At 42.8% G+C, this 27,230-nt stretch overlaps 1 protein-coding gene across 1 annotated transcript in view; it reads right to left on the bottom strand.

Annotated features, from left to right (window-relative positions):
- LOC122816214 (probable G-protein coupled receptor 158) overlaps window positions 1-27,230 on the bottom strand; it is an 843,176-nt gene that overhangs the window by 354,495 nt on the left and 461,451 nt on the right. Inside the window, exon 4 of the mRNA XM_044088960.1 lies at window positions 192-301. Within this exon, the coding sequence (XP_043944895.1) occupies window positions 192-301 (110 nt within the window). The remainder of the gene's footprint in view (window positions 1-191; window positions 302-27,230) is intronic.

Here is a 27,230-nt window from a genome sequence, read left to right as displayed (position 1 = left end):
TATATATGTTTTAGTATATGTAGATTATATGCAAATAAAATACATGCACACATAGCTCATGTATAAAATATGCACATATGCACGTATGTGCTTGGGTGTTTTTGCATGCAAAAGCAAATATTATTATATTAGCTGTACTCATAAGCTACTGTAGCACTTTGGTAAAGTCAAACAGAAATGTATTAACCTACCTGTATTGCTTAAGGATAACAGTTCCATACACAACAGCAAAACCCAGAAGACGAACCCATCTCAGGAGAATGCACCTGAATACACTTGGTTCAAAATACAAAATTATTACCTAAAAATAGACAAAGTAGAAATTTATTATCAGTGTTGACATTTTTATGGCTCACATTAATAAAGGACAGTTTTGTCATTGGCACTATATTGAGCTTCTTACATGATAATTCAAAAAAGATGTTGACTTCTAGTGTGAGTCATGCACCTACACATATATATAAACATACACTCAAATTGGTTTACACTGATGAGGAACATATGTGTTGTGTGTGTGTGTGTGTGTGTGTGTGTGTGTGTGTGTGTGTGTGTGTGTGTGTGTGTGTGTGTGTGTGTGTGTGTGTGTGTGTGTGTGTGTGTGTGTGTGTGTGTGTCGGCTATGGTGGTGCAGTGGTTAGCTTTGCTGCCTCATATTGAGAAATTTTCCAGTTCAATCCTTGGCTGGGGTGCTTTCTATGCGGAGTCTGCATGTCCTCCCTGTGGTCGTGTGGGTTTCCTCCGGGTGCTCCGGTTTCCTCCCACATCCCAAAGACATGCTGTAGGTAGATTGGACACTCTAAATTGGCCCAAGGCATGAGTGCTTGTGTGTGTGTGTGTGTGTGTGTGCCTTCTGTGGAAGGTTGGGTGCTGGGCTGGCAACCCAACACCATACAAATTCCACTGCCAATCATGAGCAGACAGGTGTTCCGCTGTGGTGACCCCTAACTGGGAAAAAGCTAAAAGGTGAAAAATGTGTGCTTGTGTGTATGCATATAAGTATCTATATTTATACACACACACACACACACACACACACACACACACACACACACACACACACACACACACATATATTTGTAAACACTTAAAACATACACATACATGTACATATATGTGAATTATGTGTGCAGATTATAACTGCTTTGTACTGTACTTGTAGCTTAGATCAGATTTGCATTTTAATAAAATAGGTACCATTGTTAGAGTTATGTAATGTACTGCACAAGACTATATATGGAAAAACATAATATATCTGATCTGAACTGCAGGGGTATATGCAGAAATATGCAGTTTTAGTGAAGTACATTTTCTTGTGGGAAAAATCCTTTCCATTGTACATTCATGGATTAGCAAGTTCAACTTGCATAAGAAGTTTTGGTAAAAGTCAAGTTATATTGCTTTTAAAAACTACATGAAAACTATGATATGGCTGAGGTAATTTTGGTTATTTAAATCTTCATTTTTTAGTTTACAGCACAGAAGTATTTTAAAAGACTGACTTAACATGTGACTGTCCTGCTGACTGACATTAGACTGTGTAGTGTGAAGCATTGTTGTATAAAAAGGCCATGGCTGACTTAACATATGAATGTTCTGTTGACTGACATTAGACTGTGTAGTGTGAAGCATCGTTATATGAACAGGCCATGACTGACTTGACATGTGAATGTCCTGCTGACTGATATTAGACTGTGTAATGTGAAGCATCGTTATATGAACAGGCCATAACTGAAAACGTATTCTTTTACGGGGTCATTATTCACGCTTTGCAAATATAAGGAAGAACTTTACCACACTATTAATATTCCCCAGTTGAGGAAGAGTACAGATACAGTTTCTATATAGGTTTGACTAAAAATAATTGTGAAATGTTATGACCATTTTAAAACACAAAACATACCAAGACAAGTTCAGCCAATGGTCACTGAGTTCCGTATAATGTTTATAAACACAGTGACTGGTATACTACCTCCAATTTTCTGGGAATTATTTTTTTCTCAAATTTATTAAAGTCTATGACTGAAAATCCCTTTTCATTATCAAAGTGGAATACTAAAGTTTTGCTTTCTGTTTTCTTTCAGTTGACATACAATGTAGGTGAAAGTGTTTTTCTAGATCTACATCTGTTATCAGGCACACTGGCAGTTCTAGGACTCCAGTAATGATTTTTACTGGATTTAATGTATAATCTGCTGTTCATGTAGATCATGACAGAAGGATATTAAAATGGAAATGCAGCTATCTTAACAAAAGTATGCAATGAAACTTTGAAAATGTGTATAAAGTGTTTTTATATACTTCTTTTCTTATCCTAACAGCTTCTGGCTTTCTTGCTGTCAACATATATTTTTCTGCAACAGTTATCAGACTAATTATGAGCATTACACAGCATATTTGCTCCTGTAGGGACAAAAATGAAGTCATCACCCTGGTTAGACCTTGCTTCAAAATGGCCACAGGGAGAAGGACATTAATCAAGGTAAGATTTTGCACTTGGAATCAAATGCCAGCAAATGTTAAGAAAACAACAGACTACCAACATTTAAGAGTACATTAAAAGAACACCTAAACGATGAATAAGCCTTTACATGTTTTCTGGCTGATTGTTAGAAAGCCATGGTATTTCATAGTTAACAATGGCTGTTTCAGTTGGTTTTGCGGAGAAAAAGTCAAGCAATGCAAAATTTCATTTATTTACAGTGATCTGTTGATTGAATGAATAACAATCTGCTGATTGAATGAATAACAACTCTACATACATTCTTGTTATATATTTTAGCCAGGTCTGTACTGCAAAGCACATCACTGTTACTACTGTATTTTATATATTTTGCCCCAAAGGGCACTGATCATGGCTAAAAAGGGTATGGTGAGCCACCCACTTAGTGGTTATCAAAATGAAAATACATAAATAAATAAATAACTACACAGAATGCTGCATGTAGAATCAATCTTTCCCCAAATCCTTAAAGTGAAATGACTTGAAAGTTACATTAAATAAATATTTAAAAACTGCAAACAAATTATATTTTGCTGAATATATAATACTTATGGTACCAAATAACTTTCTGATATTCAATATACAGCTATTCACAGAATTTTACGAATGATTTTTAAAAATTCCTACTAAGCAATATACTCTTGCATTGGCTTCAAAATGTTTTATTCTCTGACATAGTGTGGCATTAAAGTGCACTTGATTGGAAACTTGAGGACATTACTCAGGGTCCTTAAGCAAGTGTACATGAGTGCAGTTCACTTCTTGCAGAAATTTATAGTTTCATTTGAATGAAACAATGGTATAGATATACCATAATTGTAGTGGGATATCCATGAACTGGTAATCTGAGATGCTATGATGTTGTTCTCTGAAAAGGCTACACAGACTGTGTGTCTAATGTTTTGATTAAAATTAGACAACAAGTCTTCACTTATCCCAATAATTCCTGTAGTTCTTGTTGTCTTCTAGCGGGCTACACTGTATAATAGCAAAACAAGAACCCCTTCTGTTCTTTATTGCAAAACCGAATAAAACAAAATCTTCAAACGTGTTGATATTAATTTTCCTATATTTCATTATGAAAAATAATAATTGTTGAAACCATTTCTGATATTATAATCCATGTGAATATACACCATGGTTTCGCAAGGAGATAACTCTATAGATATCTCTTTCTTTGCTTTAAATGCGGAGGCAACAAGATTAGTAGTTGGCTAAGATAGTGGGGGGGATTCAGTAATCCTCCATGCAGGACAAACGAAGTCCTACTCAGAGACTGCCGTCTAAGTGTTAGATGTCAGTGCGTCATGTATATGCATGAGGGCATGCTGACTCAACTCCCAGGCTAACACGGAGCGTGTAGGAGTGCAGGGGGCATGTCAGACTGCCGAGCAGTCCAAATATCTATGCCCCTGCAAGTGCCTAACTCTGCAAATGTCAGCAGATATGAGCGAGTACACTCAAATGTATATACCCCCAACACTACCCTCCCCCACATTAAAAAGCCCTGTACAAATGAATTAAAATGTAAAACAAAATTTTTTTTTTTTATTATTCACCATATAGCTTCTCGTATTTGAGCGTGTGTGTGCGGGTGTGCCCATTGCTTAGCTACAGTTAGCAGTTTAGACATCAAAGAGGATAATAAACCATTTATATGCAATTTAAGCCAAATAGCAATAGTGTAGTGGTAGAGCCTTCGCACAAAGAGGAGGCATTCCCGGTTCGAGTCCCACCACTCCCCTTTCCATTTTCTGTAGGAAATCCGTGCATAAAAATAATTCCTGACATTTACCTTTTAAATTACATTAAAATGCATCAAAATGGCCTATGTAGTAGTGAACGATATTTTAAATATATATAAGAAAGTGAAATGGTCATGCATAATAATGAATGCATAAGTAACCTATCTTAAGCAATGTGAAGCACTGCTAAACAAAGTTTACCAGTATTAAGCACATTTAAGAATAATTGCCCATAGCTAAGCACTGCTTTAACTAGCGCAATAGCTTTGCGCGGAGCTGCACATCGCGCCAACCAGCGAAAACTAAACATGTTTGCGTGGAGGTGCGCACCGCGCTAACTAGTGCAATGTTGGGCAACGTAGAACAACGTAGAGCAACGTCGAGCAACGTTGGGCAAAGTTGAGCAAAGCTGGCTAAACCCAGCCACACTCCCTACCGGTCAGGCCATTAGTAAAATAAAAACGCAATGACAGGTCTCGAACCCGGGATAGTGTGCACCATAATCACAGTACTAATCCACTAAGCCATGACAGCATTTGATGTTCATGGACTGTCAACACACATATACATATGAATCAAAGTTTACCCAGTGCTAAGCAGGTGTTCACTCAGTTGAGAACTTTCAAATCCGGCCAATCACAAATAAGTGTGGGAAATGAGGCGTATTTAAGCTCCATAGGTGGGAATACTTGCCATAACTGGTTGCAGCTCTCATCTGCAGGCAGCAATGGCTGGTGTCGGAGAGGGCTCTCGCTTCCGAGCACAACCGGTGGGGCATTGAAGAGTCACAACTGATGGTTTGGCTCCTCATCCATCGTCATGATGCTAGACTCCTGCAGGGCCAGTTCCAGGGCACGGAATACAAACTGGAGGCCTGGAACCGTCTCGCACATGAACTCACCAGTGCCACAGGCATCCCCCGGACTGGTGAGCAGGTTAGACATCACCATGCAGACCTGAAGAGACGCAAGCAGGACCTACTGAACCAATGGATACAAGAGGCCCGTGGGATGCAAAATGCCCCACTACTGAGTAGGTAGCCATGGACTGAAGTATGTAAAGATTGCTAGTGTAGTCAACAGTATGGATAGGTATATGTCTCAATATCACTACATTTACTTCACAGCTGCAGGTGTCCATGCTGCGAATCAGCAAGCCTATGCAGATAGGCTGCTAAGGCTGCACCACCAGGCAGGTTAGTAATTTTTCTGCATGTACTGTTATATAAAATAAGTGAGAGAGCCTGGCTAAAAGTGTCTCAGCTCTATAATAAAGGTATAATAAGGCTTGAATAACTTGTCTGCATGAACTGTTATGTAAAATAAGTGAGATAGCCTGAAAAAGAGTGTTGTAACCCATTAATAAAAGTATAATGTCCTGAATTATCTCTCTGCATGTATTGTTATATAGAATAAGTGAGAGAGCCAGAAAAAGAGTGTTGCAAACCATAAATGAAGGTATAATACATCCTGAATAAGATGTTTGCATGCACTGTAATAACAAATAAATGAGTGAGCCACTAGAAAAGTGTGTAATGTAATTAATAAAGGTATAACACCTGTAGTGTGTCCGTGTCACTTTCTTTGAAATGTTGATGTACTCTTGCAGTATAGAAATAGTAGTGTTGTATTAAGCGCTGTCAACCCACACTTGGGTAGGCCCATAGAAAGAGTACGAAGGGAGTGCCAGTATCTCTTAAGCATATATACAGTCCTCAACTGTAGTTTCAAGCCTGGCATGTATAAGTAAATCTGGCACATGAGTAGCTTGTAGTTGTGTGCACTGGAAATGTCAGTGTGCTGCTAGAAATGTAGGGGGCTGTTAAAATATAACTGATAATGTCACCTGAACACATCCAGATATGTAGACATATGAATATAAATAAAATATATAAATACTTAGCAGTAAAATCTGCATCCTGGACAGTTTGTATAACAGATCCAGGTCAGGTACATAAGGAACTAGCAAAACACATCCCACAATGTAATGGACATTGCCTAGTGTGATAATACATGTAGGGGATATATACCTGCAGTCAATAGGAATGTAGTGTAAAATATAAGTTCATATAAGTTGTTAATGGAGGTATCTTTTTACACCCTACTGTATGTGCATAAACAATGCAATTCCACACCTCAATGGGTATGTGTAATCTCAAAACATTTGTTGGGACATATGTCCTATTGGTTTATAAATATCTGCATAACTTTGATGCATGTGCCCTGTTCAAACACCACAATCTTGGTGGCCTGTTGCCACCATTCATTCCTGCATGCTGTTGGAATGTCCACTGTCGTTCAATATATGCATGTGTTATGCTTGCTGTTCAACTGTTGGAACTCTGGTGTGTTGGGTTAATGGGAATATTACTGCATGCTGTTACAACTAATTTGTAATGCTGTTGGCTATAATGTCATTAAATTCACCTAAACACAGAATGTATGGGAAGGCCGGTCCCAGCGGACCCACCTGTCCCACCTCAGCTGGCGATGGCACCTGGCACCAGCAGGTCCGGTGCCCAGCCCGGGCTCTCCTCCTCCATTGGCAATGTGCAACCTTCGGGTGGAAACACTGCAGGGGATGGGGCTCGTCCCCCATGTGCCAGCGTGGCCGGAGGAGGACCACATGTCACCCTCCGAAGGGTCCGGGCTATGGTGCGTAGGGAGATCCAGCGTTCAGTCACTGATCCCCTATGCCAGTTCAAGGCAAGAGTGGCATGACTCATGGGTGAGCCTGCCCCTCCTGCCCTCCTGTGCAGCCTCCAGCACAGCCACCCTCCGGGCTGTGAAGGTGCAGTGATGACTGCCCATGGGTGGGGATCTCAGTTCCACTGTTACCATCTGTGGGCTCATGGGCTTGCGATTTCCAAACATCCTTCCCTGTCAATTGTGTTCACCCACCCCATGTGTCATATTCTGCCCCTGTATGCGTCTTGTTTGTCTTGTCTGTTTACCTCCCCAACCTACCTCCCAAAACATACCTACTTCCCCTACCCCACATTCCACTCTCACCTGAAAAAAATGGGCAATCTGCTCCCACAAAAAAATTACGCCCCATACATAGCTGCCCATTTTGCACAGATGTCCGCTGGACACAGAAACTGAAATTCAATTGGCAGTACAACATACTTTGTTGTCCTCACCCCTCTCTCAGGGGTGGAAGGTTTCAAAATTCCCTCCAAATTACTAGTATATGCACAGCTGTTGCTGTTAAAGAAATGGGCAGCTATGGACCTTCCCTACACCCGTCCTGCACATCCAGAGCTGTTTTCCCTACTGTCTTTCCCTCTTTGTGCCCCTTTTTCACCACTTTCCTATCTCCCCATTTTCTTTTCTTTCAAAGAAATGAGCACGGGGGTTAGCGAGAGTAAGCACTTTTAAGCAGCAGTAAGCGGGTTTGAGTGAGTGTGCGCATGTGTGCACTTAGCTAAGTATTGCTAAGCGTCGCGCAAACCCATGCAAACCTGCTTACAACTGCTTAAAAGTGCCTTAGTCACCCTGCATATGAGGGGCCTTGTTCTGCTCAGCAGCAAAATAAAACACCACTGTCAGTCTGGAACCCCGGACCTGGGACACACTAGACTGCATGAAGTACCCCTAGGCCACAGTAGATATACAGCAGGTTGTTGCTGAAATATATATATCATGCATCAGAATGTGTGAATGTAAAGGAAAGATAGGAATGCCATAACATAAAACCTGTTCTGTGGAACTTTACCAGCAGTTATTGTGGAATTGCATTACATGACTGTGATAACAGAACCAGACATTCTAGCAGTAAATACTGTTACAGCAGCACTTCACAACCCCCACACAGTATCATAGCAGGACAATCCCCACCCAAATGTACAAAATACCGGTGTGTTCACGGTACAGCAAGAATGTAGGTAGGCATACTCAGTACTGGAATTGTCCAGTTTCATGAGCATCCTGTGATAATGTCAACAAAATAAAAAGCACAAACAGTGCAGAAGTGAGTACATTAATATCCACAGTATCGTTGTTCCCAAACAGTTCATGTGCCAAATGAAAACATCGCAATAACTACATATGTATGGCAGCTAATTGTGGATGTTGTAATGAAACTCCATACTCCCATGTATCTTGTGTTAGCATTTCTAGGGTGAGTACAATTCTATACTTTCAACTGTGTACTGGAAGAGGCAACATTCAGGTCTGAGTACAACATACAAATAACTGGCTACACCCTTAGCAACAGTTAGAAGAAGTATACCAACCTTCTGAGTTACACAACAGTGTCCACAGCAAACAAGCATGGTCCCCACTCTGGAATTCTGAAAGGGCTACCCCTACCTGACCTAGCAATTTATAGCACTGGGTTGCTATGACAGTGAGTACTGCAAGTACCACACAGCAGGCTGCATGCAATTGCCTAATGGCGGCTACCAATTGGTGCAGAGGCCATCACATGCACATGTGCAGATACCTATAAAAGCAGTCTGTACTTGCTGTCCACACATGCAATCATTCCATTGCAGAGAGAGAGAGAGAGAGAAAAAAGAAAAAGTGATGTAAAGTTAAGAAATATAACAAAAAGATTATATTGAAAAAAACAGTATACTGACAGAAATAATATTGAAAAAATATATTGAAAAGAAACTATATTGAAAAAAAATCATTGAAATAAAATATATTGGAAAAGAATTTGAAAGAAAATATATAGAAAAAAAACTGAAAAAAAGTATTGAAAAAAGAAAATATTGAAAACAATATATTCTGAAATATACATCTATTTAACAGAAATCTTGAACAGTAAAAGAGATACTGAAAGCTAAACGTATATTGGTAAAAAAAGTATACCAGGATATATGGCAACATATACGAACACATACAAAGGCAAGGTATGTAACAGCTATGTATTTACTGGAATGTAGTAGATGTTAATGAAGAGTACTCTATATAGTTTGAATCATCCATATGTGGCAGCAGTACGTATCAATGCTCAGATGCCCTGCATATCCACTGGCATGGGGAAATGAGTGTGTTGCTGTGTGCAGTGGGATGTGACGGTGACATATGTAGTTCAGCATTAAATGTCAAACATTTGATCCATGTTATCTGTGTTCTGTACAGTAGTTGTGTACAATGTCTGTTTGGGGTAGTAGCCCATACGGTTATGCAAACATGGATGTGACAGAGTAACAAATGCATGATAGTCATATTAATGTGTAGCTTAGCATTGGCAACAGCTGTACCAGGCTAGTATGCTAATTCAGCATTAGCAGCTATGTATACACCCTCTAATATTACTGTGTGCTCACATGTGACACCTGTTCATGTTGCAGCAAGGCCCAACAGGTCAGCCGTGAGGTACACATACTTACAACAGTGTGGTCCTTGTGTGTGTATGGCACACACATATGGAGAGATCTGTCCATGTCAGATATATTAGCATCTGTACATGTGCATTGAGCAAGGGACATACTGCAACTGTTTGTGAAAGGTGGATATATATATATATATATATATATATATATATATATATATATATATGTTGTTGAAGGTTGTTATGTGCATATATCTATGTAGGTTGTAGTGTGTGGCAGACCAGACAGCTTACAGTGCTGGTATATGACATGTGGTGGTTAAACGCTGTGGATATGGATCATCAGGTTTGCAGTGTTGCAGCCAGTGAGGCCTGCTAAAGCTACATGGGCTGAGAACACCTTCAACGCATTCTGCACAACACTGTGCAATGTTATGACATAACTGTATATGTCACAACCTTCCCATACTTGATATACCCACCATGACAGGTGGACTGTATATGTGCCTATATGTATATCTATATGTACAGCAATGGATGTTCATATGTATGTGTGTATATATATATATATATATATATATATATATATATATATATATATATATATATATATATATATATATATATATATATATATATATATATATATATATATATATATATATATATATAGATATATTTATATATATATATATATATATATATAGAGAGAGAGAGACAGGGTCATAATTACTGCAACAGATGCCTGGTGACAAAGCCATGGACTCAAGCTCAATGTTGACACTGTATTGGCATCCCTCCTTGCAAAGACTCAGTACCCATGAACTACCACATGGGCGGTAGTCTACTGTCCACCAAGGTGTGTAAGACCATGGTCTCTTATCACACCTTCGGTGTTGAGTAGTCTCCCCTTCGATAGTCACAGTGCCACACTAGTCATGTAATCTGTCTACGTGGCACATGTCATCACAAAAGGTGTGTCATCCAGGGAAAAATAGGTCAGTGTTCCCCTCTACTCCACACACATAAAACCCGGTATAGAGTACAATGCCCGGTGTGGTATGTACCTCACAAGACATCTACAGCAAGTGGAAAGGGCACAGACACACCTCACAAAGAGTGATACCGGTGTCAAACAGATGCCCTATGCAGACCGTCACACAAACCCAAAACTAGACTGTGTCGCATACTGCCTACCCAGAGGTGACCTCTGACTGACATACTAAGCTATGTCAAACCCAGATCTGTTGAACATGCTCCACCTAAACAGATCACAATCTGTGTGAGCTACACGCTCTAGGGACCCAAATCCTTTGACCACAATAAACAGCACATGCTGGAGGGATAGATTCCTATCTCAGAGACATCCCATACTCTGGAACTAACCAACTATCCATAGCAAACAAAACTCCTAATTAGCAGTTGTCATAAATAATCATGGAGATTGTATGGGAGATAGTGAATACACCCAGGCAATCACCTCAGTGTCTCTGCTTGACTGGGCCATGTATAATTTAAATACCTGTGTGTCAGAGGCCAGGGTAGCGTATGGCTAGAGTTCTATAGGCCCTAGGGCCAATAGCCTCTTACCTACCTATGAAGAGATACACACCCACATGTACATGTTGCAATAATCGATATGTGAGGTTGACTGAGTGAGATGGTGAATGTGTTGGTGAATGTGTCAGAGTTCGGTATATGTGTGATAGCTTAGTGGGAAACTGCCTCAGTCATGGTATTATGTGTCCTAGCTGTGATCCCAGCAAAAGATGTGTATGCAAGTGTTAGGCAGAAAAAGCAGTATGCCATACGGTCTGACGTAGTCCCTTGTTGTCGACTGGGGTGTCCCATAGTGGGCAAAAGCAGTACATGTATGCATATTGGGTGTTACTGCTGGTGAATCCAGCTTCTGTATGAACTGTAGTACTACCTGAAGCTGTATGCCTAAACAGCACAGTATGGTGTACTTGCACATTTATTGGAACCGCTGTTATGTGTGTTCCCTGCAGTCCTCACAGATTACATACCTCAGGCATAAGGTCTGGTAACTACTGACACACAGTACTGTAAGGCACACAAGTAAAGGTCACCTGGGTTGCCATACCTTTGTGTCTGTTATGTATATCTGCTGTGAGTGTGGGTATGCCTGTACCATGGCCTCAGTCATATGTGTGTTACAGGATGTAACTGCGTATATAGCAACATGTATAGTCTAGTACAGCAGTATGCCACCTATATTAACGAATGTGCACATATGTTAGGCAGGGGTCCGCCATCAATGACTAGTGTGGTATACTGGTAATAGTGTCAGTGGACTTTACATTCATTGCAATAGATTACATATTTCATGATGCATTAGCATGATATATACCTCCTGTGGCTAGGTAGTGCATTGTGTCACATACAGTGTGCCATGTACTGTTGTATAGTCTTACATACTGTTATAACTTTGTTGCTGTGCAAAACATGGTTTGATATATAGAGTGTGCCAGGCACTGTCAGGTATCTGTATGTTCAGAACTGATATGTGGTATTGAAAGTGTGTATCTTCTGACAGCCAATAGGTTGCTATATATGGCAGTTAATGTATATCTGTACTTTAGAATGTGACGTGTGCCACATGACTTGCTCACACATATTGTTTAATTGTCTTCCAGGGTAATGTCCCACCATCGTAACCAGGCATATAGCACGGCTGAGGAGGAAGCCATCACAGTGAGCCTGGTGCAGCACTATGCACTGCTGTTCCCCAGAACCAGCCAGGACCAGCATGAGTGGGCTGTGCTGTGGCAAGAACTTGTCCGTAGGGTAAATGACATAGGCATGCATAACCGGACATATGAGCAGGTACTCCATCACTGCAGTGATTTAATTAGACATGTCCGGCAGAGTGCGTCTGATATCCGCAGACAACAGCTTGCCACAGGTGGGGGGGGTAACCATCCATCCCCCTCACCAGAGTGGAGGAGCTGCTCCTGAGCCAGGTGGCTCCTGGCCAACCACAACCACAACAATTAACATGTATCATCATGGAGGCCAGAGCCACCCAGCAAGTTGTCATGGAGCGTGCAGGTAACATGGCATAGCTGTAGAATAATGTTACCTCTATTGGTAGAGCATGCTTATGTGAGATGTGTACTGTGTAGTTAGATGATGTGGTGCCAAGTGTTGTGCAATACTAATAATTAGGAGTATAATCTGTAGGCCTGTGACTGTCCACCATTGTACTACTGTAAGATTGCAAACACACAGTAGCAATGCCACAGTTGTTGCCACTGACAAAGTGTCTGATATCCTTGTAGGTCCCTCTGGTGTGACAGCAAGGCAGCAGAGCTATGCTGGTGAGTGTGTTATACCTTTCATATTGCTAATTAAATGTGCATGTCATAGGTGAGGTGTAGGCTATGTACAGGTAACACACCTACGCATAATGCATGCTGTGCATGTTTGCTGTGAGACTATACACATCCTAGTAATGTGGGTTGCTGTCTAAAACACATACAATACACAGAGCATCCCACACAATTGTGGCAACACTGTAGTGGACATCGGATAGGCAGAGTCGATACACATACACACAACATACACACCTTTGTCATACACAGTACACGTTAATGTGCTACACAAAGCTTATTCAGACACCCGCTGTAAGGTCACACTACAGTATCCCAAACCTCATCTACACAGCACACTTAATATACCTGAGGGGTAGATGCCTCACATGTGGCTGTGCAACACTCTTCAACACATAACACGTTCATGTTAGGCAATGCCCCCTATTGGGCACCTCACAAACCCATGTAACAACTGGCCATGAAATGGTGAATGTAGCCATAGTACTGCAGTTTAGGTACAGCATGCTATGTGCCGGTCTGGCACACATTAGTAGCCTTGAGTGATCATATGATGCTGCATGATGATGGCTCATGGTACTACACCCCATCCAGTTACAGTGGCCACAGTAATACACATATCATGAATTGCTATGCACCTCAATGTTGTGTGTGTGCAGACATATGCACCAATATGCAATATGCATAGCAATCCCCATTTGTAGAAAGTGACACACATATGTCTTGTAATGCTATGGGGTGTATAGGTCACATGACACACATTGTGTATGTGTGATGTTTCATGTTGCAGTTGTGTGGTAGCATGCCATGCCATGGCTGGCACTGGCATGTCCACAATATGTCCTACACTCACCATAACCACTATACAATGGCTATGTTGAGCAATGGTATTCCATCAGGTATACATGCACCACTCATCCTGTGTGTATACATAGCATGCATGTGCTACACCTGTGTTCACAATCATCTGCTAAAGACACAGATGCTCTAATCAGAAATGGATATCTATGTGACACACTGATACACATCCAGACATGGTATGTATGCCTGTGACTGATGGTGCACAGAACAGTGCAGGGCTTTTAATTCCTGCACAGCAATGTTGTGTCCATGTACACATTGCGTTCCAGGGTGAGGCCATTCACTGAACAAAACACACATGCATTAAGGCCATGTATACTGTTATTAGCAATGGCTGTCTACACTCACACTGCATGCTGCTGAGCAACACATGTCCTGCATGCTATAATGTTTGATATAAATGTTTGGCTTGTGATACTGTACCCCAACATCACACGCTATTGATTATGTTCGGGATTGCTGGTGGTGTGTGTGTGTGTGTGTGTGTGTGTGTGTGTGTGTGTGTGTGTGTGTGTGTGTGTGTGCATGTGTTCATGTGTGCATGTGTTCTTGTGTGCATGTGTGCATGTGTGCATGTGTTCATGTGTTCATGTGTGCATGTGTGCATGTGTGCATGTGTGCTGACATCATGTACAGGTAGTAAAGTGTGTTTCCTGTCTCCCTCTTACAGGTGCTGATACTGGGCTGGTTCAATGCAGCAGGGAAACTGATGTCACAGAGCATGATAGTGACAATGATGATAGTTGTTTTGAGGCACAGGTATGTTTGCCAGGGTCTATCGTTGGGCCACCAATCAACACTACACAAGTGTCCACCCCATCCATGCACACATTCATACTGCCAATACATCCGTCACCAATGCCCTTAGCAGAGGGACAGCGTACAGCCGGCATTGTCCAGGACAGTATGGTATCCATGGCACATGCATCCTGACACAGCAGCCATACCCAGATGTCTGGAAGGATACCACATAGGCAGATGTCCAGGGGTTCCCTTCGGAGCACTGCTGCCCATCATGCCACTGGCAGATGTGCCACAGGTCTGAGTACCTCACGCATGTTCCAGGCTGTCATGGAGGCACAGGCACGTATGAAATGGTACACCAGATAGGGACTGAGGGCACAGAGAGCACATAACACCACCGTAATAGGCAGTATCCATGACCTAGCTGGTGCCATCTGCAATTACACTGAGGTCACTGATAGACGTTGGGGAGAGACACTAGATGTCCTCTGCAATGTCATGTCCATGTGTCAGGACAGTGCGGGATGGTTGAGTCGTTGACGTGGACATATGCCAGCAACATCAGCAGCTGGCAGTCGCCGCAGACGTCCCTCAAGCAACAGCCTCTCCGGTAGTGCCAGTACCAGCCCCAGCAATGTTGGGAGTGGGCTGTCTATAGAACGTCCTCGAAGACCATGTGCACGTGGCTCTGGAGAGTCCCAGCAGGGACCTGGGTCCAGTGTACATCCATCTACCTCTGGGGATAGTACCCAGTCTGGCTTGGTATCTGATAGTGTCAGTAGCACCCCTGCCAGGCACAGGTACCGTATCCATGGCCAGAGACTGTGATCTGTAAAGCCTCACAGGTACAGTCTGTGGCTGTCCCACAAGTACCCATATGTGGCAGCCACATCGTGGAACTGTATGCATGCAGACACACGCACACATAATCCAGACACCTAGGGCTAACACATACACACACACATTACATCAACATTGGCCCATACCATTATTCTTGCCCCTCACATACACACACACACACACACACACACACACACACACACACACACACACACACACACACACACACACATGTTGATTGGATGGCTCACTGTAGGCCTCTGGCAGACCAACAACACACCCTGTGCATATGATGAAACCTGTGCCACCTCCTGTCATCTGTAACATCAATGCAGGAACAGGCTACCATGGTGCTGATGCACAGGGTGTCTTTATAGCAGTATAGCAATGTTAGCATGTTGTCAGCAGTAGAGTATAATGATATGCCTGAAGGTGTAGCTGAGCACGCATGATGCATTAAAGCTATGATTGTTATTGTAGTGTTGTTTACACCAGTGTTAGTTCCAATTGTATAATGCCCACCCACGTGCCATTTGGCTGGTGTGTGCAGTATTGGCAGCATGTGTTAGAGAGTGGACAGTATGTGTGGGATGTGTGTAGCACATATCTGCAGGTGTACAGTTGTGGAAATGGTGGAGGTGCACTGTCTGCATGTACGTGCATAGTGGACACATGGGCAGGGTGACATGCTCTGTATTACACAGTAACACTCCATAGTTTCTATTGGTGGCCAGTATGCATTGTACTACACACATTTTGGAACCTGATTACACATGTGTGTATGACATGGTTTGACACTGTGCTGTGGGTGATACTGTTACTATCTGTCATTGTTTTGCATTCTGGTAGTATACATGACTGCAACAGCCTGACCATAACCGACTGACACACAGATGTAGGACACACAGCAACATTTGGATCCTTCAGGTACTATACTATGCCAGTAACCAGTGGTATTCAGCTGCACCCATTACTGAGACCACTCCTGTTTGGCATATGGCTCTCTTAGGTACAAGCAATCACAGCAGGGATATGTCTGTCCACGTGCTAATGCATACTGTGGCCTATACTGCATTCTCCTGGTGACACACACATCCTTTACAAGGGTATTATACAGACAGATACCTGTTGTCAAACCCATGCTGTAAAGCTATAGGTGAAACTAAGCGTAGTCATCCACCTTTACGGAACATAGTATCCCCACAGTACCACATAGGTAGTAGTCACTAACATCATGAACAGGTACCGATGTGTACATACAACCTAGTGTTATGTCATCTCTCCTTTGATAATCACATTCCCTAAGGTATTTTGGAATCCCTCGGTGGATCACATAAGCAATCAGGGGTCTGCATGCATGCCCACAAAGGTTGTTGTACACCTATAATGCATAGTCATTATTGACAGACTCTGCTGCGTTTGAACAGGTCTGACATATATCTCGGCCATAAACCCTCACACACACAATTCAATAGAAACCGTAATGACTGTGTGTGACACGGATGACCTAGGCCAGGCATCACTGCAGTGGCTGGCCTTGTCACAAGCATACAGATGTGACCTAAGGTCTGTGAAGCAGCAGCACAGTTTGGCAAAGATGCCAACTGTGTACTTGGATAAAGCAGGGTTCCCACACATGCAATACTTGAGGTGACATGTACGTATATGTATTTGCCTCATAGCTACCTCACATGTGCAATGCCTACTGATATGTCATACGGTAGTAAAAGCAAAACCCCCAACACATTGACCAACACTGTCACACACATGGAGCACATATACTCACCAAGTGCAGGATTCAATCCCCTATCTAACTAATTCATGATACTAGAGGAGTACGCATTAACACGTCATGCTGTACACATTACTGGGAAGTATCGTTTCCACAGGTATATTTGTAGGATGGTGACATAATCAGACTTGACAAAGAGTAGTTTACCACTTTTAAAGTGTTTTGCTTCTCCCCTAAAAGGTTGCTCCTTCCCAAGGAGACCACACACAAACACACACACGTACACAGTTGTCAAGTGCAGGATTCAAACTCCTACCTAACCACTTCATGATATTAGAGGAGTATGCATTAGCATGATGCGCTATACACATTACTGGGGTTTCTCTTTTCCACAGGTATATTTGCAGGATGGTGACATCATCAGACATGAAAAAGATGTGTATACCACTTTTAAGGTGTTTTATTACTCTCCAAAAAGGTTGTTCCTCTCCAAGGAGATCACACACGAACACACACACACACACACACACACAGTTGTCAGTTGCAGGATTCAAACCCCTACCTAACTACATCATGATAATAGAGAAGTATGCATTAGCATGACGCGTTATACACATCATTGGGGTTTCTCTTTTCCACAGATATATTTGTAGGATGGTGACATCATCAGACATGACAAAGATGTGTATACCACTTTTAAGGTGTTTTACTACTCTCCAGTAAGGTTGCTCCTCTCCAAGGAGACCACACACACTTGTCAAGTGCAGGATGCAAACCACAAACTAACTACTTTATGATAGTACAGAGGTACGCATTTACACGCCATACTATACACATTACTGTGAGTTATCCTTTCCACAGGTTTATTTGTAGGATGGTGACATCATCAGACTATACAAAGTGGGTTACATTAGGTGGGCTACATTGAAGGAATGTCTACACACTTTGGCCATGTCATCATCAAAGGGGTGTGTACTATCTACCTGTGTCCCCAGGGCCATAATGACTTTCTCCGTACATACTGGATTACCACCTATGTGGTAATTTGTGTGCACTTTGTTGTAACTAAAGGGGATAACTATGCATTCTTTGGCATTCAGCTTGAGCCCATTGTTTTGACACCAGGTATCTGTCTCTGTAAGACACTTCTAGAGGATGTCTGTGTTAGCCATGCAGTCGGTTATGGACCACAGTTACCATTCATCTGCAGACCTGTTCAGCCATACACCTCCCATGCTTGCCTCTATCTCTGAGCAGTATCTACTGAACAGGTGGGGTCCCAGGACCAAGACCTGTGGGATGCCATTTGTGACTGGCTTAGAGTTGGACATGGTACCAGCAACTCTTAACATGTGTGTTTGATCTGTGAGCCACCTGTCCACCCATCCTGTGATGTAGCTGTTAATGTTCCAGCTGGTACACTTGTCCATGATGACAGAGTGGGGAATGGTGTGGAAAGTCCTTCGTGATGTCCGGGTGGGCTGTGTGGACTACTTTCACCTCCATCTATGTCCTTGGTAACTGTTTGAAATAAGTCAACTAGGTTTGAGAGCCAGGATCTGACTTTAACAAGGCAAAGTTTTGGAGAGTACAGTGTCTGGAGGTCTCCAATGCCTCTGTTTATGGGTTCCATGACAATTTGCTCAATAGCTCTGTAGACCAGGCTGAATAGACATATTGGGCAATGGTGTCCATGTTCTGTTGTGGCACGCCCTTTCTGGAGCTGGATGACTGTTTGTGTATGCCATTCTTTGGGTACATAGCCTGTGGTACACTTGTGTCTGGACAGTGAATGTGAGTGAGGGTCCAGTTCCTCATGGGCCTATTGTATGACACAGCCTGGGACACCATCCAGACACATTGATGCTGTGTTCTCAGCTTTGGTGAGGGCTGTCTTTACCTGCATGTCCATGACATCTGGGGCTCTGCATCTTTCTGTGCTGGACACAGGCCCTTTTGGGGGTGATGGGGGGGTGTTTACACTGAACGTGTACCCCTGGACGTGGGCAATGATAGTTGGTTTGGTGTATTTCTTTCGTTTTTTCAATAGCTGACAGCATATTTGGAGGTTGACACCTACATGTCTGGTATAGCTACCATAGGCTTTGTGGTTGTCATTCTTACATTCCTTGGCTATTTGTCTTTAGAAACTTTCCTTGGATTATTTTATGAGCGATCAATGTTTCATCCTGATAATGATCAGTGATGCGTTACCTTTAGTGAAGTTGGCTCTATCATGTGTTCATTTCCTCCTTCTGTTGTCTAGCTTATTTATGGGCAACAACCACCTGCATTGTTGTCTTATTTTTGGAGGTGTGCATCTTGGTTTTATTTGTGATGTCTCAATCCATGCATCCCTGTAGATGCTCATAGGATGCACTTGTAAATGATTCTGCGGTTTGTATACCATTATCCTATGGAAGAGGGCTTTGGAACGCTCCACTTTGGTCTTGGGAAGTGTGCAGTTTGCTTTTGAAAATGTCTTCATGGTGGTTTGATTGGCTGGGTGGGGGTGCATGATGTGGATGTCCAGTGTGATTACTTTATGATCTGATATTACTAGCGAGGGTTTTATCTCTGTTGTGGAACACTGGTACCCCATGTTGGTGATGATCATGTCCAGTATGGTATCACCTCTAGTGGCCATGGTGACCAGCTGTTCCAGAGTGTTAGAGCTTTTAAACTCTAGGAAACATTGGGCAATGGATGTTGTACACAAGTGATTCTCTCACTCAATGTTTGGGTAGTTGTAATCACCTCATATAATGTTGTTTGATAGGACCTTGATATTTTCCACTGTTCTCAGGAATACTGTGTGAGGTTCCTGTGACAAGGTAGGTGATCTGTAGAAGGCTACAATCTGATGAGCAGCTTTGCACAATCTTAGTTGCACTTGCATGGTCTCCAAGGCCTCATGCTGTGCCACTAACCTGGAGGTGGGGGTATCCATAAGGTGAATGTGTACACCCCTTCCTTTTGTATTTCACTCGTGGTTTTGGGTCCAAAGGTCAGGGGGATTGTGAGTGTTTTACATGGAGCATGTCCAACAGCTCTGCATTTGACATAGCTTTGTATGTTAGGCAGTGAACACATTTGAGTAGGCGATATGCAAAGGAGTACTGATGGAGCATTTTGTGATAGTCTGTGTATGGCATGTATTTCAGGCCACTAATGCTCTTTGTGAGGTATTGCTACAGGCTTTCCAGTTGTTGTAGTTGGCTTGTGAGGTACGTAGCAAAAGTGACGTTGTACTCTTTTATAGTTCTAGTGAGTGATGAGTAGTGGGGAACAATGTCCTCTTCTATTCTGCATGAGACACATTTTGTGATGGGGTGTGCCACATGGCAGGGTTTCCTGACTACTGTGTGGATGTGATTATCACCGTTGTGTCCAGTGTCCACGTGTAACCCAAGGTCTCTTGTCACACTTTCATTGTTAAGTATACTACCGCCTATGTTGTCATTCTTGGCTACAGAGCCTTTAACAAAGGGGATGACAATGCACCTTTTGGCATTGAGCTAGAGCCCATGGCTTTGACAATAGCCATCTGTCTCAGTGAGGCCCTTTTGTAGGATGTCCACATCTTTAGTGTTTACAATTATGGCTCCTAGTTTGCAGTCCTCTGGAAACTTCAGTAGCCACAGACCTTCCATGCTGAAGTTTACTTCAGGGAAGTAGATACTAAACAGGACAAGACACAGGACTGGACCTTGTGGTACTGCACTCATCACTGGTCCAGAGTCATACTTGGAGTCTGCTACTTTCACAGTGTGTGTTCTGTCAGTAGGCCTGTTGGCAGCACATCTTGTGACATAGCAATTTATACCTAGTTTAGTGGGTTTATCTATATTTCCAGAGTGTGCTGTGGTGTTGTATGCCATGGCAGGATCAACATAGGCTGTGTGAATCACCTTACCCTTGTCGACAGTTCTGTTGACTGCTTCAATGTCATCTATCAGGTTTAGGTGACATGATCTGCATTTTACAATCCTTACATGGTTGTGGTCCAGGCTTTGGGGATTACAAATGTAATTTTTATATGTTGTATGATGATAAATTCCATGGCCTTGAACAGCGTGCTCGTCAGGCTACTGGGGCAATTGTTCCTGGGGTCCATGGTGTCTCCACCCTTGTGTAGTGGGATGACCATCACTGTGCACCATTCAACAGGCACAAAGCATGAGGTGGGCTATGACTGCATATGGTACGTTAGTGTGGTGCCTGTTCAGTCTGTGATTTGTGTGGAACACAGCCTGTGAAGTTATCTGGCCCCATGGCAGATGTGATACTGGCTTTGGAGAGTGTTTTTTACCTGTGCAGCCATGATGACAGCAACTTTGCAGTCTTCCATTATAGAGATGTGCTCTTCCATGGGTGAGAGGGGGGTACAGTTAACACTGATCCTATCTGCAAGGATGTTGCCAATATCAGTTGGGTCGGTATATTTAGTGCAATTGAGCTGTAACTCAGAACAGATCTGAGTGTAGCCATGACATGGACCTGTCTGTTGGGCAGAGATCTCCTGAGTAGACAATATGCAACAGGGTACAAATTGGGTTATACTCATTCTTGTTACATGGGGCTACTGTTTGAGGCCAGTAATCCTCTTGTTAGGGTACTTCAGTGGTTTTTTTGGCTGCTGAACGTGCCTAGTCAGATTCATTGCAAGTGTGTTGTGGTACTCTCTGACAGGTCTGATGACTGATGAGTACTGGGAACCTCCTTCGACCTACATGCACAGACCTTGGCGGTTTGTGTGAACACATAGCATGATTTTCTGACAACTTTGTGAATGTGTTTCTGGTAGTAGAGATGTCTATCCACATTTGTCCATAGATCCCTTATTATCACCTCCGTATTTGGCATGTGCGTGAGCATGCCCAGTATGACCTTTCAGTATGTTGTTGCCTGACATTTGCTTCGTTTTTTAAGTGTGTGAGCATGCCCAGTATGACCTTTTTGTGTGATGTTGAATGAAATCCACTACATTTGTTGGAGTGTGTAAGCACGCCCAGTATAGGCATTTATACTATATGTGTATGGAAAATCAAGTTGTATTTTTACAGCAGGCCTCACCTTTGTGTCATAGAACAACAGGGATCATGCTGTGCCTGCAGGGCTTCCATGAGATACTTTGCAAATTCTTATCAACATTTCTACATATGGGGGGGAAGCTATTCTTTGTACATTTCTACCCAGGGGCATACTTGATTGTTGCTGTGTGTGTACATATGATGAGGGGTTCACCTGACACTTATACACATTTGCTATGCCTGCACTGTTATGTACGGTACACCATTTCAGTCTGTACTGTTGCTTATCATACTGGCTTGACACGTCTTAGCGTCCAATGCCACATATATTAGATTGCAACTTTATAGCCTACACAGCCCACATCACACCGCCTGGCCTGATGTTCTCTGTCTGCATAGGCCTGTGGGGGAGGTTACCCATATGTGTCTTTAGGTCATGTTACAGCATTTCTTTGTGTTTGCATTACTGTACAATTGTCCTGCTGTGTCTGTGCTACTGAAATGCTATCATGGCTTAGTGGTTCAGTACTGTGACTATAGTGCACTGCATCGTGGGTTTGAGCTCTGTCACAGCTTTTTATTTTCCTTCTGGGCAGACCAGACTGCTTAAGGGACAGTAAAGCTAATATGAGCATGTTTACCTGTCTTTGCTCAACTTTGCACGACTTTGTCTGACCTTGTCCAACATTGCTCAACGTTGCCCAACATTGCACTAGTTAGCACGGGCAATTTTGTTTACATATTTTGAATATTGGTAAATGCTGCTTAGCACTGCTTTATATTGCTTAAAACATGGCAATCATGCCTCCGGTGGTGCTGCAGGGCTGCCTATGTCAGATGCACATACTACACTCCCTATACATGTTTAAAAACAGGTAGTGTTGAGTTAGGCATCCCTTTTATTTTATGTGCGAGTCAGTGAGAGGTATCATTTCCAGGGTTCCTACTGAGCCAGTGTATGTGCTATGCATTTCTGCTTTGCCAAAGCCAAGGTATACTGGGCACGCCTCCTTCTGCCTACTGGGGCAGGCTCAGGTTGTTCCTCCTCCGAGTCACGTTGTGCCTGTGCAGGCCTTGGCAATGGTGGGGGGCTGTTTGGTCCTGCCCCATGCTGTTCCTGCTGCAGCTGTTTTCCCAGGATCATATTGTGTAGCATGGCACATACTATGACAATTTGGGTACATGTAGTTGGTGAGTACTGCAAGACTCCACCAGATGTGTCCAGGCACCGGAACCGTGACTTGAGCATCCCAAACACACGCTTGGTTATATTTTGTGTTTGTGCGTGTGCCTCATTATGGAGTTCTTGTTCAGGTGTGTGTGCATTTCTGATGGGTGTCATCAGCCATGGCTTCAGTGCGTATCCAACATCCCCCACTAGGTGACTGTCAGGGATGTCCCCATTGGCAAATGTCTGGTACAGCTGCGTCAGATGCCAGATATGGGAGTCATGGTAGCTTCCCAGGCAGCCAGCACACACATTCAGTATTATGCCCTAGGCATCGCACATGACCTGGCAGTTGATGGAGAGGAACCTCTTGCGGTTGATGTAGGCCCTACCCCGCTCACCAGTTGGTGCTTTGATGTGTATGTGCGTGCAGTCAATTGCACCCACTTCCTCAGGGTATTCCGCTATTTGCTGGAAGAGTCGCATATTGCTGGCCAATACCTCACAGGAATTGGGGAAATATACATGATCACTGACATGTGCTGACATGGCATTCAGGAATTGGTGCAGTACCCTGGATGCTGATGCCTGTGAAATCCCCATCATATCACCAGTTGGTCTCTGGAAGGTACCTGTTGCTAGTATTCTTAGGCCAGCACATACCTTGGTTTCCACTGGGATGGGTTCCCCTCCATAGGTTCTGTGTGTGAGGTGTGGCCTGCACAGCTCAACAATTTGCTGCAGGAGCTCTCTGTCCACTCTATAGCGCTCCACTATTTCCAGCTCATGTAGCCCCTGGTAGGTTACCCTGGGTCTGTACACTCTTCTCCGTCTCCTCACTGTGGGTTGCTCAGCAACATTCGCAATGGCACCACCCTCAGCATCTTGCACATGTTGCCTTATAATAGCAATGGCAGCCCCTAACAATTTTTTGTCTCAGTTAAGCTTTTTAAGTTTTCACTTCTCTTTGTATACTGCAGTGTTGCAGTGTTTCTGAATAAAACATGAGGGAATTTTGTTTGCAGAGTTTTAAGTGCTGGGCTGGGCTGGGCTAGTGTACTGCCTGTGTAATTGGCTGATTCTGATTGATTTCACCTGGCAGCTCTGCTAGTTCTCCTTGGTTAACTTCCTACTACTACTTTTCCTTCCTTTTCCCTTTCTGTTTCCATAGGGGGCAGTGCCGCGCAAACAAGCGCAAACACGCGCACACGAGCGCACACGTGTGCACACAGCCTTACACAGGCTTACACAGGCTTAGGCGGGTGCACATCCACACATACAGGCTTACACAGTCTTACACAGGCTTACACAGGTGCACACAGGCTTACACGGGTTTACAGGCGTGCACAGGCACGCACACAGTGTAAGCATCTTTGCAAGAAATGGTGGTAGCCACAGCGTTCGCCTTCGGTTTCTGGCATTCAGTTCAGACAACTAGGGACACGCCTCTTCCAGTCTTCAGTACCTCACAGCAGACACATGCCACTCTGCTCCAATGGGCTTACAGTGTTTGATGCATACCCCCCTCATGATGTCACCTATCTACTACTCTGTTACTCCCCTAATCCTACTCTTACACTCTAGGGACATGGTTCACATAGCAGGGAAAATTGGGATTCACTATCCTTATATTCATTTGCATAGGATTGCCTACTAATGCTTGGTTACATCTCTCACACTGAGCTTCCCCCCTTAGCAACCGCTACTCAGTAGCCATGTTGTCTTCAGCCTGCCATTCACTTGCATGGCAGATGTATATTTGTAATAAAATGCCTATTTTTGCCTTTTAATTTTTTTTTTTTTTAGAGCGCCGCAAGTTTGTGTGATGCTGTGCTATGCTTAAACATTGGGGATCAGTGAAAAAAATATTTTAATTTTTAAAATTTTTTGCAACACATATAAATGCCAATGACCTTATTTTTGGCCATTGGCATACTTCCTCAACTGGATGCATTCTTTATTTGGAGCTGTCATTGCTCCATTTTGCTATTTGCAGAACGGTACTCAGTTACCAACCGAGTACATTTCTGCAAATAACACTACTCTTACTCGGACAGGTTAGTGCTTCCTGGATCGCAAATTTACCTCATTTGCATAGCTTTCAGCAGCAAATGAGGTAATTTGCATAACCTAACCCTGTCCATGCAGGAGTCGTTTTAGGAGCTCTATTGGACGCCTCTGTCGGCTGTTCCTGGATCGCTCGGCAGACATGTTGGCTTGCTGGAGTCTTACTCTACTCTTAGACTCCGTGCAAGCCTTCATGAGTCCGACCCAGAGTTTCTTCAGTTTTATGCCTTTTGTACATTTTTAGGAAAATAGTCTTCATTTTTGTATTCATTTATTAACAAAGTAAGCTTTGCCTTTCTTCAAGGGTACTCTAGGAACACTGTCAACATAGAGTTGCACTGAGTAACATTTTTAAACATGCAGTCTGAGGGTGGCACAGTTCTTGGTTTTCTTATACTTCTCAACCTCTGCGCATTTAACTTTATTTATTTAACATTTGTTTTCCAAGAAAGTCCAACTGGGACAGAGCCCATTTTTAGCAGAGGCCCAGGGAGAACATTCCAGATGCATGTCTTTGGAATGTGGGAAGAAACCACAGCACCTGGAGAAAACCCATATGAATGCAAGGAGGACATGCAGAGTCTGCACAGAAGGCACCCCAGCCGAGACTTGAACCAGAGAACCTCTTGCTGTGAGTTGACAACATTAACTGCTGCATCATTGCACCACCAACACTACTACAGCACTGTCCTTAAATACTAATAGTAAAGGGTCAGAAACAAATCATTGTTTTCAGAAAAGGTCATTTTACAGAGCCAGTAAAATTAATGGTAATGAATATTATTTAGTCTTAATTCTGTTATGTAATAAAGTATGCACTCGTAAGCAGGTGTAAATTTATAAAGAAAGTCAGTAAATTTAAGAGGAACAAGATTAAATGTTGGGGCAAAAGTCATAGTCTTATGCTAAACTATAGCAGTTGTGAGATATGGGTTTTCCATTTTGGTTTCTTGTTGATGTACCTTGTTTTGCAGAATCTGCATGCTGTGCCTTTATCAATGTTTGCTGCATCCTCTGGTTTCCTTCTGAATCACAAAGACATACTGTCAAGGGAAATGGTATTCCTCTAATTTGTCATCTGGCATTCATGTAATAAGGAAATAATGCATTTTTGTATGTGTGTGTGTGTGTGTGTGTGTGTGTGTGTGCATCTTGTGATGGACTCTCACCCAATCACAACTCGACTTCTTTGCCTCAGAATTCTAGACAAATCCAAAAATAATGGCCCAAAAATGAAGACAAGTTTTTAAATACTACTTTAATCCACTTACAAAAAAGTTAGTAGAACAACAGGTTTTGTAACAATATGTTTTCTGAAGAATAAAGTATGAAACTGTAAGACATAATATTACTGACTGTAATCCACTGTAATTTACCAGAAGATCAAACATTTTATGAGGAACAAGTTAAAAACACAAGACAAAATCAGGGACAGATGAGAAGTACACACACAACTGCCAGTATGTTTTGCAGATTTACAAGTTTTACTCACCAGGATAGGCTCCAGCTCCTCTGTAACCCTGAATATTTATTCAGTGGGGGAGATTGTTAGTTTCCCTACAGGTATTGTGTGCTGCATCTGACCTACTTTGTGGCCTTCTTGGTTGTAAGCTTAGTAACATCTATGAACTTATGAACCAGAATAGGATACATATTGGGAATCAGAGAATAAATGACTGTAGAAGGAGAGAAGCAAACCCAGGATTACAAGATGTAGCATTTTGGGAGATTATAGCTGCTGGTGAACATGTAATTCTGTGTGCAGGTGTATCGTGTTTGCGTGTGTGCATACATATCTGTATGTGTATGTGTATTTGTGTATGGGTGCATGTGTGTGTGTGTGTGTGGGGGGGGTGTATGAGTATGCATGCGTGCATGTATGTTCTTTTACACCTGTGTAT

The sequence above is a fragment of the Protopterus annectens genome, chromosome 12.part0 (genome assembly GCF_019279795.1).
Source record: "Protopterus annectens isolate FY-2018-M chromosome 12.part0, PAN1.0, whole genome shotgun sequence".
NCBI classification, from domain to species: Eukaryota; Metazoa; Chordata; order Ceratodontiformes; family Protopteridae; genus Protopterus; species Protopterus annectens.
This window is presented reverse-complemented; position numbering and strand designations above follow the sequence as displayed.